Here is a 14,100-nt window from a genome sequence, read left to right as displayed (position 1 = left end):
GGACGGATGGAACGGCCGGCGGGGAGTGAGACGGTGAGAGGCCAAGGCGAAGAGAGCGGGATCGACTCGCTTTACAAAAATAGGAGAGTTGGAGGAAAGCCCAAAATCGCGAGTACACACACAGAGCCCACGAAGAATAAAACGAGCGCTCTCTCTCTCGCTCCGACGCCCGCCGTCGGCTCAAGACCGCCCTCCGGCTCCGCCGCCCCGCACCCTCCGAACCAGCCGGCCACGCCCTGATTCAACACTTGGAGTCGGGGGTTCGTTTCAAAAATACAATCTTTATTTCTCTCCCCCACCCCCACCCCCACCCCTCCGACCCGCGCCACTCCACCATCGTCGCCCTCCTCTCGCGTGTCCTCAAGAGAGACCTCGCCGCCGTTCGCCCCTCCATCGTGTCCTCCCCACATGGAGCCCCCAACGGACTCCCCGCCGTCGCCCTCCCCTCCGCCCCAGCGCCCCTCCTCCGCCGCCCCTGTCCCGCCGCTCCGCGAGGACTGCTGGACCGAGGACTCCACCTTCGCCCTCATCCACGCCTGGGGCGACCGCTACCTTGCCCTCGACCGCGGCAACTTCTCCCAGCAGGACTGGCAGGACGTCGCCGACTCCGTCAACTCCCGCCCCGCTTTCGTCCCCCCGCCGCCCCCGCCGCGGCGGCGCCGCCGACGGCGACCCCCCCTCCTCCCCCTCCGGCGGCTCCTCCGGCAAGGCCCGCCGCACGGGCATCCAGTGCAAGAACCGCATCGACACGCTCAAGAAGAAGTTCAAGGTCGAGAAGGCTAGGGTTTCGGATCCCCGCGACGGCCCCGGCGGCGGCTACCTCAGCCCCTGGCCTTTCTTCGCCGACCTCGACGGCCTGATCGGATCCAACTTCCCGCCGACGAAGCCCTCCCCGTCGCCGACCCCCCCGCCGGCGGCCCCGGCCCCGGCCCCGGTCCGATCGAGGGCGAAGCGAGCGCCCGCCCCTCAGCCGGCGCGGAGCGCGCTGCCGGCGGTGACCGTGCCGGTGCGCCCCCGGAGCCACAACCGGACGAAGCGCGCGCCGGCGAGGCCCCCGCCGGCGGATCGCTTCTCCGGCCGGCCTTCTCGGCGGCGGCGGCGGCCGAAGAGGAGGAGTCGGAGTCGGAGCCGGAGCGGTCCAGCTCGAGGAGGACGAAGTCGAGGTCCGGCAAGGGGGGCGCGGCGAGGAGGGAGAGGGGGTACGCGGAGCTGGCCGTGGCCATAGAGAGGCTGGGGCAGATATACGAGAGGGTGGAGAGGAAGAAGGCGAGGGAGATGATCGAGCTGGAGAAGCAGCGGATGCAGTTCGCCAAGGACCTGGAGCAGCAGCGGATGCGGTGGTTCTTGGAGACGCAGATTCACCTCCAGAAGATCAAGAAACTGAAGCAGACCCCGATCGACGGTAATGGGCTTCGATTTTCCGACCACATTCCCCGCGATTAATCCTTGAATTCCCGGTCGGAACGCGATTTCGCTCTGTTTCGGTCGCGATTGTTCGTCAAGATTCGCAGTCACTAGGAAAAGATTGTTACTCGTTCTTCGGGACGTTGCTATTGCTCGCCGCTATGTGCCCCGATGCAGCAGGGCAACGGGACAGAACCATTTTGTTCGTATTTGGTTACGTTGTTGACTTGTGCGGGAGAAGTGGCGATGTCCATTTTTACATGGTTCGGCCGTGTTTGGGCTGTGGGATGGGCCGTGGGAGTTAGAGAGTGCCTGTCGCTGTGTGACCCTGTGGCTTTGGGATGGGGGGACAAAAAGCCTTATTTGGAGACCTTTGTAGTGGCCGCCACTTGGGCGGGTCTGTCTCTCGTTGCAAAGTTTTTTCCTTTCGGCGTGAGCCTTGTCGCATAGAAGATAGAGAGCCGCTTCATTTTCAGACAGCGTGTCTACAGACTTCCCTCTGATAGTGAAAAGTGCGGGTCTTGCGAGGCCTGATGTCGGGACCCGAGTGCCTGGGATGTTGGAGATTCGGATCGTGGGACTGCCCGAAAGAATTCTTAGGTCGATGGTTTACGTGCTCCTAAGTTAGTCATGACATAGCTTCCACGTTCGGTTGGGTTTTCTGATTGAGAAGTGCTTTGATGCCTTCTATTTTCCTATCTGATTCGCATTGCATCTAGCCATTTGTTTCTGGGTTCCTAGGATTCAGCGTGTGCTTAAGCACTGCTCTCGCGTTCTTATGACATTCTCTGGTTCTGGAAGGTTGTGTGGGTCAACTCCATACCAAAAGGTCCCCGGCTGTTTGGCACTTTCTGTTTGATGCTTATATCAGTACTCAATGCTGTATGTGCAATTTCATAAGAATCTAAAGTCTTTGGATGGGTAGCTCAATTGAGACTTCTGCATCTGTCCTATAAACCTGTGGAAGCATATGACTTTTCAAATGTGGCTGTAGGCATAGATGTGCAAAAATAGTGAATGAAGTATCTTTCTATTCTGTGCATGCATTTCGCTTTTATGTCCAAATTTTTTGCTGTACTGATCAAGATTAGAAGCAGGTGATCATATCTTCAGGGAATTTGAAATTGAGGGAAAATTGTCAAATTTCTTTTGAATTCCAAGAATATGAACATCCTTCAAGTCTATGATTTTAGAAACTATTGAACTTTACAAATTTATTCTTCCAGGGAGTTAGAAAACATGTTTCTTTTACCATGCTCTTCAAAATTACATTGGCTTTCAAGTTTGAGCCTGCTCGGGTCTTGCACTTGCAGAAATTCTGCAATTATTTTGCGAAGAATGCTGAGTGAGTGTGATCTTCATTGTTTCAGAGAGCTACTTGTAGATGGTCATGTCTGGGAGAGCCTGCAAGTCCCAGCTCCAAACTTGGTATCGGCTTTCCTGCCTGCGAAAATGTTCCGGTCCTCTCTCTAAGCGAGAGTTATCAGGAGGTACTATTCGACGAAGCTCAGCTCAGGAAGAAGTTTGGTTGCTTTTTGTATTTTATTGGTTAGGTGAGAGTTAGTTTAATGTTTCTTTGTGGGCAAGAAGTACTAGAATTTACAGATATAGGTTGGATCGACCATGTTAATATCATATCCCAGATGTAAAATTTCTCTCTTTTTTTTTTTTTATCCTCGAGAAGCTTTCACAGGACTTCCTATGCTGGAGGTAATCTAGGCCCGATTGTTCAGTGCTTTAACTTCTTGAACTATTGGTGTGTTCGAAGTAATTGAGAATGAGCCCTTGGTATATATTGCTTCATCAAATGACTTACCCCTTCGACTCAATATAAAAATAAGACTCAAAAGATAGTATATTCTCTGTCAAAAGGAGTAGTTCGACGGTTTAAAAGAAGCGCGTTTAACGTTGCTCTTGAACTTTATTGCTCGTGTAGAACGGTTCGTTGAATTGAATTCTCGAGTCCAAAGCACATATAGGAAGAAGGAAAGGGATCTTGATTCAAATGCGTTGAGTAAAAAAGAGTAATCTTACAAAACGTTATGCTAAGTGCCGGATGGAATGGAGATGTGGTAAATCACTCTGTTCATCAAGTCTGCAAGTCAATCTGATTTAGGAATTAGGGGCTTTACTGGATGAAACAGGCGAGTCTGTTGGTCAGACAAGACAATACACGGTGCAATGGGTGGGGCTATCTCCATTGACAGAAATGAGATTTTACTTAATCGTTCGATGGGCATTTAGTAATAATCAAACCATAATGTATTCACTTTCCTTCTTTTCTTTTTTATTTTTCTTTTAATTCTTCCATGTTTATGTTGGATCTAGTTGCCGTAGTTATGGACATGTTTTTATTTTTATATTCAAAGAAAATTTTAAGTGGCTATTACCGTGTAAGAAATTTCCAAAATACCTACTTTTTTTCTTTTCATGTCGGTGAGTGAATTTAACGATTAATTCCGTAAGCAGGACTAACTTTAACAGGGTCAGATATCTATAAGCTTATATATATATATGTGCGCGCGCAAGCGTGCATATCACAGGCATAATTTTTTTTTAATCAGTTTTTTTTTAATATACTCGTATTGGGCTGCGGGATGAGAGGATGAAACCCAAAAACCCTTTTTAAAGATTTGCCAATACAAAGCAACAATTAGATTCCCCAATGTCTAACCAAAAAAAAAAAGATTCCCCAATGCAAAATTTCAAAAGATGAAATTAAATTAAATCAAAACTTTGTATAAAACGATTTTGAAAGGACGGTCGAATTTAATTAATTTTGGATTGACAAAAATTAATATCAGCCATGGAAGGTTTATGAAAACTATCTCGGTGCCTCAATGTGCATAATTTTTTTGATTCATTGTATGTAGTCTATGTTTTATACTCCTTTAATTTCTTATAAGCTCCGTGTAAAAGTGCTCCAGAACAATAGAGAAAAAAAATCACCAATTCTGTAATATAGAAAATAAAGAGACTTGATTTTTTTAAAGACTAATCAAATAATAAATAACGGATTCACCAAAAAGAGAACCTTTGAAGTAGAAGGAAGATTAGAGCCCCCCCAAAAAAAAAGTAGAAGGAAGAAAAATGGATTAGTTGCCATAAGGGCCTAACTTTTATTTTTATCTTATAAATAACACTAAGTTTAAATTTGAAGGAAATAACTAAATAAAAGAAAATTTTCCTAAATTGAAAACCATCAATAGCGGTATTATTTGCCTAATGAAAATAAGGTGGATTAAGTCATGCGGGAAGTGAAAATATCTCCACCCATGCAGAAATTTTATGGTACCAGACATCAAAGAGGCCCATGTCACTCCCTACAATGACTGCTACAAAAGGTCCAATCTTAAATGTTTAAGTCTAAGATAAGTGAATGAAGCTTATCTATTAAAACAAGTCATTGCACAATCGAGGATATGATGTTCATTCATGTACATATATGCCGTCTCTTTCTATTTAATAATTATATTTTTCAAATTGAATATTCTAATAAGGTAGCAGAGTCTAGTCCTCATCCTTCATGTCACATTTGAATTTATTTGACGCATGGTTGCCTGTTCTTCGGTTCCATGTGTTCTTTATGCGACTTTGGTTCAATTTTTGTGTAAAAAAAGTGGTAAAATGTACTCCACATGGACTAAATAGGAGATTCCAATGAGTGTTCATACAAAAAGTCTCTCTCCATCCAATAACTTAATATTTTCATTTGACCTTTCTGAAATCGTATAAAGGCACACTTCAGCATCCTTCATTCCACATATGAATTTGCTTCTAATATATTTTCCCTCTCTTGACATCAATCATATTGCTTATATATGATATTTCAAGGGCCCGTAACTTTTTCTTGACTTAATAATTTAATTTTTTTAATGTTAAACTCTCTAAAAAAGAAAATGTATATTGTAAGATTTTAAGTTGCACTTTCTGGAATGGTATAGAAGCGTGCTTCTGCATTCTTCATGCCACATATAAGTTTGACTCTAATGTGATTTCCTTTTCGTTTATGAGATTTCAAAATTTTGGGTTCTTCATTTCACATATAATTTGTTTCTAATGTAGTTTTCCCTTTTTGGATATAACGCACATCACTTATATATGAGATCTCTCTCTGTGTTTGGGGCCACGACTGCCACGATCCTTTTTTTTTTTTTTTTCTTTTGTGGGAAATACCTTGTTAATTTCAATAAATTTTTACTAATTCTAAAATAAATAACATATCTTTAATCTCGGCTGCCCCCAAAATTTCATCCTAGATTCGTCACTGTGTTCTTCTCTAAATTGTCATATCTCTCTCTTTCTCTCTGTCAATGTTGGGAATCAACACCAGAATATTAAAATTTCACAACTTGAATACTTTTCACAAAATTTTGTGATTAAATTGTACTCTTTAACCAATTTACAAGACTTGAACTGTATTTATCCGTGTTGTTTCTTCAAGAAGATAATTTATAAACCAGTATGTTCTCCAACTAGTCTTTCCTCTTCTTTCATTCTTTCTTTCTCACAAGTACGTAATCTTTATACATGCAAGACCGATACATGTGGGAGTACTGGTGCTCCTTTAAAGCCTAAACAATCATTTTTCAGGTGGTTATTTTTATGGGCCTAATTCCTCAAAAAACATCCTTTAACTTTAGGTCTAGTCCCAATTATAACCTGAATTTTATTTGTCTGATAAAAAATCTTCAACTTTTTATCTAATGATAATTCTACCCTAAGCTACTTTTGTCTCATAAAAAATCACTTTCTTCTACTTGAGTCTTATATTTGCCTTTGTTAACAGTTCATCCAAATCGCCTTTAGTGATGTGGTATTTCCATGTCATTGCTATAATTTTTCCCCAAATTTCAGATTCAAGAAAATGCCTTTTGGAGATGAATTTCCTTGTTGGTCCAATCGACATCTTCTTGGATCTAAAATTTGCGTAAAAATTACGTTAATTAAGGTTGGTCTTCTTTAACTGCTCTTATTCTTTTGAGAGTTTTCCTTCCATTTTGTTCGGGGATCTTTGGTTTTGTGCTTGGTATTCAATCTCTTGTTCTCAAGAGTTTTCCATCTCTTGTGGTGGAGAGCTCGCGCTTAGGATGCTTGAATATCTTGCGCTTGGGAGTTTTTCAAAGAAATTTTGGATAGAGGGTTAACGGGAGCAAATTTGAAATTCTAGTAAAAGTTTGTGAATATTTATGTGACAAAAAAAGAAGAAGTTTGGGTAGAATTGGGATAAGATTTAAAGTTGGAGATTTTTTTGAAACAAAAAAATGTTTAGAATAAAATTGGAGTTAGACATGAATTTTTCATGATGTTAAAGCCCTTGTTTATGTGTATGGGCTACTTACGGACCCAAAAGACAACCTCTTCCTTCTGTCGATAGTTCGGGCTTTTATGCAATCGTATAATTCTGTATAAGCAATTTACATAAGCAACCATATTGCAAAATGAGAAGAGAAGTAAGACAGATATGATATACATCGATATCAGCAAAAGTCAAAGTACATAAAGAGAAAAGACTGCATGAAGCACAATCATATACTAACAAGAGTTGGTCGCTGTGACATAGTAATAGTACTCAAGAACGTGAAGCAAAAAATAAGGAGGCCTTCAGGCGTACCAGCAGCCCCAGGTGATTATTTACATCATCAAATTGCATTGGCTCTCTACCAGGAGGCAAAAGCAGCGTGGGAAACCGCAAAAACCTGCCATTTTCTGTCTTTTCTTCTGATTTTTATTAGCATGAGCCTGCATTAAAAGTTCATCACCCCATATCAGAAAGTAACTACATCCAGAATGACTCTCCTAGGTATAGAATTACAGTGAAATGATATATTTTCTTTTTGGCACCAAGAGGGAAACATGTGGGTTGGCAAAAAAAGAAATAGCAAGTGTAGAAAGCATACAATGGTGGCCACATGAAATCGGAAATTAGCTGTGTGAAAGTAGTACATTACCTGGTGGTTTTAGTATTATTTGACAACTAAATAAGAACTTCTAATTAGGCTTGTTTTGGCTTAGCATTTGAGCCTTTTTTCTTGAAAGAAGATTATTAACTACAATTAAGGATGTGGCATCTCAATTCCTCAACCAAAATCTAAAGTTTGAAATAGCAATCATGAATTCCTAGTTCTATGTTTGTGAGTTGAATAAGGAGAAAAAATATCAAAAAATCCTATCCAGATTCTAATTCAAGAATTATCAGTCAACCGGATGCTAAATCCTCATCAAATCATTATGTTACTGAGCCTCTCCCTTGTGTGAGACGAACTATTGATAGAAGAAAAAGAATAAGAATTTTAGATCGAAAAGCTTAATAAAAGAAGAAAAATTGTATAGATACAATCTTGAGATAACCTGGTATAGCCAGAATCAAGTGGGTACAAGGTCCTCATCAATTTTTGATCTTACCAGCTCTTCCGTGTCAGTGATATACTATTGACGAGGTCAATAAAAGAAGGAAAATCTGTACAGATACATTCTTGAAATAGCCCTGTATAAACAGAACCACCCATCCCTTGCAACATTTCAGTACTGTTAGACATGTACATTGTATTATTCCAAGATAGTCTAGGTCAGTAAAAAATGTTAAGTTCGGCAGTAATAAGTATCACGTAGCGTTGGTATTCTACAGCAGCATTTCAAAACTGGTGTTTTGTACTGGCATTTCAAAACTGCATGTTGGGATTTAATTCTTCAGCTCGACTGTATGTTTTGAAGTTTAGAGAAAAAACTACTAACGATGGACGGAAATCAAATGAACACAGGTGAAAAACTTCAACAATAGTACGTTAGGACAGGTTTCTGGAAAACACTTCTCATAAGGAGGTAATTAGAAAGTTCACAGAAAATGATGTCGTCGCAAGAAGATTATATCTGTGACAGAAGGTCGGTGGCTAATGAAGAAAGATCACGAAGTCCCCCTTTTTTTGCGTGTACGTGTGTTTTTCCTTTCTCTTGGCTCACATGTCACTTCAAAAGCAGACAATATAAGCTCTTTCGCAAGGTTAAACCCAGAAAAATTCGTGGGTTTACGCATAACATGTTTCCCAGGCAGATATCATTTTGATTCCTTGTCCAAAAACTGTTACATAGAAAAGTTCAGGAACTTGACTCCTGCCTCCAAAAGCATCAACCCTTTTTGAGATTCGTTTCTGTAATTCTTAGCTGTTGGAGTTTTGTCTAAGGAGGCATGGCTGCTTTCAAGGCCTAAGTTTAAAGATTCTTGGCACACCAAAATCCCTTAAGCTACGTACAATATATAATCTTGCGATTAAGCTGATCTGATATTGACTGTCTAAAAGTTATCTTCTGTCGTCCACCTTTATTTTGTTGCATTCAGATCCAATGATCGTTTCTCATATATAAATGATATATTTTTTTTGTCAAAGAAGAGGAAAGCAAGAGCTCTCTATTAGGTTTGTTTGAATCTTCATTCAGAGGAGAATTAATGGTCCTTGATATTTTGTCATAGGATATCAAGATCCCAGTTAAAATAGACCTTACGACTTCTTGAAAGTGTTTTAAGTCTCAATGGTGTTAAGAGATTTCACAGATTTCAGACCAAAACCTTCTTTCTCCCCAAATTCTTACTAAGATTAACAATTTACTGAGTAAATTTTCGAAATTTTTAGGAAAGACTTAAAACGAGTGGGAGATGAAAGCAACTGCGTATCTACGCCTGGACTCTTGCCTAAAACTTTCTTTTGCGCTTGAAAGAACACGTGGAGTATACTGGGGGATGATAAAATGATAGTTGTGGAATAGTTTTATCAAACATAAAGCTCATTTGATAATCTGTGATCCCACATATTCAAGGCACTTTGTGATAAAAACAATTCTACACCCTTGACAAAAATAGCCATGAGTTGTGTTATGGCAAGACATAGACGCGGTGAAGTTACAATTTCTGATATTATGTGGATAAAAGATATTGAGAATGTAACTGTTTAAATGAAATTATTTATTCTCTATGCTTCTTTCTAGATATGAGGAAAAGAGATGATACACAACAAATGAATGTCGGTTGGACATTTGATAATATAGGGGCCATTGGCATTAATAAGATCCTAATTCCAAGTCCTAGATTTATGGAATATTAGACGGGCAATGATGGCGTCTGCCACAAAGATTTTTATATGAGAAAAGGCCAATTCCATGGGCAGTACAATATCGATGAAGGATTTCCATACGAAACCTTAAACTTAGTTAATCATTTCTTTCCATGGATTTGATCATTGTAAATGATGTCGACTTGGAAAAGTGTTCTACGAAGATTCACCCTCATGGGGGCACCAAAATCTTTAAAAATCTTAATAGACCCAAATTTGGGGAAAAGTCATTCAAGGAGCCAATATAAAATATATCAATGTACCATGAACACTGTTTTCTGCATGACAGGTGATTATACAACCATAAATTTGACAGATACTTATAGGAGATTGAAAAGGATGCTTCCGTGGATTTTTCAATTAGCTCTATACTGTTCTCGAATCTGAGTGTATTCATGCTATAATATTGATTGTGGATCTCAGCAAGCTCACAGCTTCACACAAATTCAATAAGATATTCCCGAAGTACTCAAATGAAACTAGGGTTAAGGGAGTATGTACAGAAAGAGCGGCATTGGCCCAGATTCTAGACGTCGATCATTTTCAGGAATCAACTCTCGTAAATTTCTTCTTCTATTCACAACTTCTTTGATTGATCTGTTAACCCTCTTCCTCGGAGACATTAATATTAACCCAGTAAAAACATCAGGTCCCAAGTAATGCTTGATGTTTCACGACAGAGTTCACCGCCAATCTATGAAGCTAGAATTGGTGTCGACAGATATAAACTATGAAAAAGGAAGATGTGTGTGTGCTCATCAAAGTGTAAGAGAAGCCAGGTAATGCTGATGCTTCACAACAGAAATCACCGCCAATCTATGAAGCTAGAATCGATGTCGACAGTTATAGACTATGGAAAAGGAAGATGCGTGCGTGCTCATCAAAGTGCAGGAGAAGCCAAGTAGAGAGATTATTACCGCTTAACCTTGGAAATGCATGGTTGAACTTGATCCATCACCGCCCTTCCCTTGTGCTGAAGTGGCCTTCTTCTTCTTCTTGTATGGAATTCCTCTTGCCTTGGCTTGGCACTCCCTCACCTCCCTAAGGTACACCCTAATTGCACCGCTAGCAAAAGGGTTTGTCTCCGGGGACCCACCATTCTCCTCGTAGGCAGCCCGGAGCCTCCCGATCAGCGCGTCCAAGCTGCCCCAAGCTTGGCGGAGGGGGCACGTGCACGGCGCGGGTGGCTCGGGCTGCCCGTAGAACACGCACCCTTGCAAGTGGACCTTGGTCTTGCCAAATTGATCGAGATACCGGAGGAACTCAAGAACATGGTTGCAATTGCACTGTGAGAGCGGGACTGGTGGCCTCTGGTTCCGCAGATAATGGCCGAACGTGTTCCAATCCCGCCGCTTCTGGGATTCATATCGGCTTGGCGCCACCGGCTGCTGGTCGCTAGGAGATCTGGATGACCCCAACTCGGCTGTCTCCTTTCCTCTTTCACTTGACATCTCTCTGGACGAAGATGGGGTGAAATCTTTTTTCGACTAGTTTTGATTAATATGGCACCATTTTGAGGGTAAAACAACAGGAGGACTTTGGAGTGGAGGAAGAAGACGATCACATCATGGGGCCTAATTGCTTAGACATTAGCATATGGGCCACATGAAGTTGCTTTCTCTACTTCTTGATATTTCGAATTTTACCGCTTTGTTTATTAATATAGTGGTACTAATGTTTTACTGTACGTTTCTCCAGTAAAATGAAAAACGATTCACGCTATTTGTCAACATAAGCTTTGTCGTTCAATTAACCTAGACAGAAACATAACCTAAAGATTTTAAGCTCGTACTCACACAAACGTCATTCATTACGATGAATGAAAAAAGAAGAAGAAGAGAAATCATTAACCTTGACTTAAAAACTTTCACGCGTCTGAGACTTTCGTATCAATAAAAATTGTTTAAATATGTAATAACAGACGAGTTCCTTAGTTTGTAATTATAAAATAGTACCAGCATGCGAAATTCTAATAACCAAAAACTTTCGAGCGCCAATTCTTGTTACATAAGTGTATAAACTGTACTCTTCCACAACATCATTCCAGTAGAAAGAGCAGCCTTAGGAGTCAAGGATGGGACTCCTTTAAGCCATTGGTGGAATCCCTGAAAGCGAATAGTACAATTTTGACTTTTCTAAAATGGAGAAGATTGAATGAATGAGATCTATGCTTGAAGATTTCATGTCGCTATTGTGCTTGTCCTTTTCAGATATATACAACTGAATGTACACTTGTAGAAGCTCTAGAAAACAAAGGAGTTGCTAGAAATACTCAGAAACTTTGCTCTGGAGAGATTCTAAATCAAGTTGCTTGTCAGGATTTTGGAAGCAGAGCTCGTGCATAGAAAATATGGCCCTGGAGAGGTCCCATTCCTAGCCAATTTCGCGGAGGACTTCCTTTTGTTTTCGGAACCTAAAATGAAAAGGAAAACTTTAAAAAGGACCTTCCGGACCTTGTTACTGTTGACATTCTTTATTTTCAAAATCACAACTACGCACCTTTACTTTTTTAGCGCATGATATTACCCCTCCTCTCTTGTTGTCGAGGACGAGGAAGACCACCAAAACAACCTCAAATCCTAGGTCGTCGCAAATCGGCCATCTCAATTCTCGACGAAACTGAGAGATTAAGAAATTCGTTTTCTGGGATAAGTGAATGATTAGGGTTTTCTGGAAATGGTTGATGGAGAGGTTTTAAATGGACGTGTATGAGTGAAAAACAAAGCTGGGATAGAAGAAGCTCAAAGAAATTGTCAAATCATTTCTAAACATATTATATGGATGTTAATTTAGTCATAAACTTTTTAATTTTACCACTTTAGTCTTAAACCTTTACGCGAAATTCAATATAATTCCTCTAGCTAATTTTCGTCAAAAATTACTAATGCAACCGTTTGTCACATAAAATGACTGATGTAATTAGACCGCCATGTCGGCGATTTCTCAGCAAAAATTGATCGAAATGATTACATTTGATTGAAAAATTTAGGATTAAATTTAAGACTGATTGGATAATTTTCCTGAAAGAGCCACCACCAATCAAAAATAAAGAACTTAAAGTTCACCACCTAGCATAAAAGAATACATCACCAGCCAATGATTAAAATACTTTTGGTTCACCACTAGAGGATTTGCATAAAGAAATGAAATAAGGAATTCACTCACTTGAGAGGAAATCTCATGTATATTCAAAATGCAAGTATGGTATGCTCCTACAAATAAGATTGCACCTTTATAGATAAAGGGACTTTGCTAAACAAACAAAAATGACTCTTTGAACTCTAGAAAGAGACAAAAAAAATAAAAAATTAGAAGACTTTCTGACCCCAAAAAAAAAAAAAAAAAGAACTCTAAAAAGCCATAATGCCTCTTCGACCATTCACATAATTATGACTCTAGAAATTGATACACACCTAATACTCATAAAAACTAGGATTTGAGATTGACAATACGATTTAGACGCATAATAACTAGGACTTGACTTTCCAAATTCATCCACTAGTCTTGGAAGTCGATAGATAGTCATGGGAATCCATCAACAATTACTTGGCAGTTGATCAGCAACCATGAAATCAACAACTAGCCTTGTGAGTTGACAACTAACTCTGCAGGATCGGCAACTTCAACTTGGACCCATTGAATCATGTTGTGATTGAAATTTATCTTTTTCTTGCATGAGCAATGATTGGGTTGGATCAATTGATGAAATTGAGTTGGACTTGAGAGTTATTCTATGGAACCCGACGCTTCCATATCACCCTCCCCAGATTGATTGAGATTCGGCCTCAAATGTGATAGGCCTTCATCTTCAAAATAAGGAGAAAGGTCTCCTACACATCGAAAGTTGCCGAGCCGCCACATTCTCTTGGGAGATCAACCTTTTACACATTGTTGCTCATTCTATCGAGCACTTTAAATGGGTCATTAGCTCCAAGCATGAACTTGTTCTTTAATCAAGATGGAAATCTCTCCTTCATTGAGATGAAACCTTGAGTGTATCCACACAAGATCACCTAGTTGAATCGAGCCTCCTTCAAGTACTTGTTAGCTTTCTTTCCATAAGTCTCATTTGCCTTATGTACTCATGAAGCTTCTTCAAAACATTAGCTCTCTTTCACCTTCATGGTTCACTTGCGAGTTGTTGATATGTGTGAAAGGATTGATCTATAAACAACTTCAAAAGGTGATCGATCTGTGGTGTAACTTGGTGATTAGTTATAAATGTTAAATCTCAATCCTTCAAAGTCTTACCTAACAAACTTCAAAAGGGGAGGGGGTGAGGGTGAGGTTGTTTTTACTCGGTTTGGCTATATGTTTGCGGATGACAAGTGGTGCATTTAGCACAAAGCATCCTCCAAAGAGTTCTTCAAAGTAACTAAAAAATTGGAATCACAGTTTGACACAATGGCCTTAGAAACCTTGAGTAGATGAAAATTCTCCTTGAAATACAGCTTAGCTGTGTGAGAAGTATCATTCGTCTCATGATGCAAAATTAAACGTTCCATCTTCAACAGTGATCAACTACTACCATGATGGCATCTTTCTTCTTATGAGTTCTTAGGAGTACCATAATAGAATTTGTACTTACATC

The 14,100-nt window shown here is 40.4% G+C and overlaps 2 protein-coding genes across 2 annotated transcripts; one reads left to right on the top strand and one right to left on the bottom strand.

The window, feature by feature from the left end:
• The first annotated feature begins 408 nt into the window (after window positions 1–408).
• On the top strand, window positions 409–3,197 carry LOC104457164 (formin-like protein 20). The gene is made up of 3 exons (XM_039299039.1): window positions 409–729; window positions 784–1,402; window positions 2,775–3,197. The coding sequence occupies exons 1-3, from the start codon at window positions 409–411 to the stop codon at window positions 2,786–2,788; spliced, it is 954 nt and encodes a 317-aa protein (XP_039154973.1). The 3' UTR covers window positions 2,789–3,197.
• A 3,652-nt stretch (window positions 3,198–6,849) lies between these two features.
• Window positions 6,850–11,082, bottom strand: LOC104441299 (protein LIGHT-DEPENDENT SHORT HYPOCOTYLS 10). Its single transcript, XM_010054393.3, has 2 exons — window positions 10,427–11,082; window positions 6,850–7,146 (listed from the first exon to the last, which is right to left on the bottom strand). Exon 1 carries the CDS (start codon window positions 10,958–10,960, stop codon window positions 10,430–10,432), a length of 531 nt encoding a protein of 176 aa, XP_010052695.1. The 5' UTR covers window positions 10,961–11,082; the 3' UTR covers window positions 6,850–7,146; window positions 10,427–10,429.
• Window positions 11,083–14,100: the final 3,018 nt, after the last annotated feature.

Source organism: Eucalyptus grandis, chromosome 1 (genome assembly GCF_016545825.1).
Source record: "Eucalyptus grandis isolate ANBG69807.140 chromosome 1, ASM1654582v1, whole genome shotgun sequence".
Taxonomy (NCBI): Eukaryota; Viridiplantae; Streptophyta; class Magnoliopsida; order Myrtales; family Myrtaceae; genus Eucalyptus; species Eucalyptus grandis.
This window is presented reverse-complemented; position numbering and strand designations above follow the sequence as displayed.

What these genes read in the sequence shown, in the direction of transcription:
- LOC104457164 (XM_039299039.1), top strand. Translation starts at nt 409, where the DNA reads ATGGAGCCCCCAACGGACTCCCCGCCGTCGCCCTCCCCTCCGCCCCAG. An exon ending in GCCCGCCGCACGGGCATCCA is followed by an intron (nt 730 to 783) that starts GTGCAAGAACCG and finishes CGAGAAGGCTAG; the next exon opens with GGTTTCGGATCCCCGCGACG.
- LOC104441299 (XM_010054393.3), bottom strand. Translation starts at nt 10,960, where the DNA reads ATGTCAAGTGAAAGAGGAAAGGAGACAGCCGAGTTGGGGTCATCCAGA.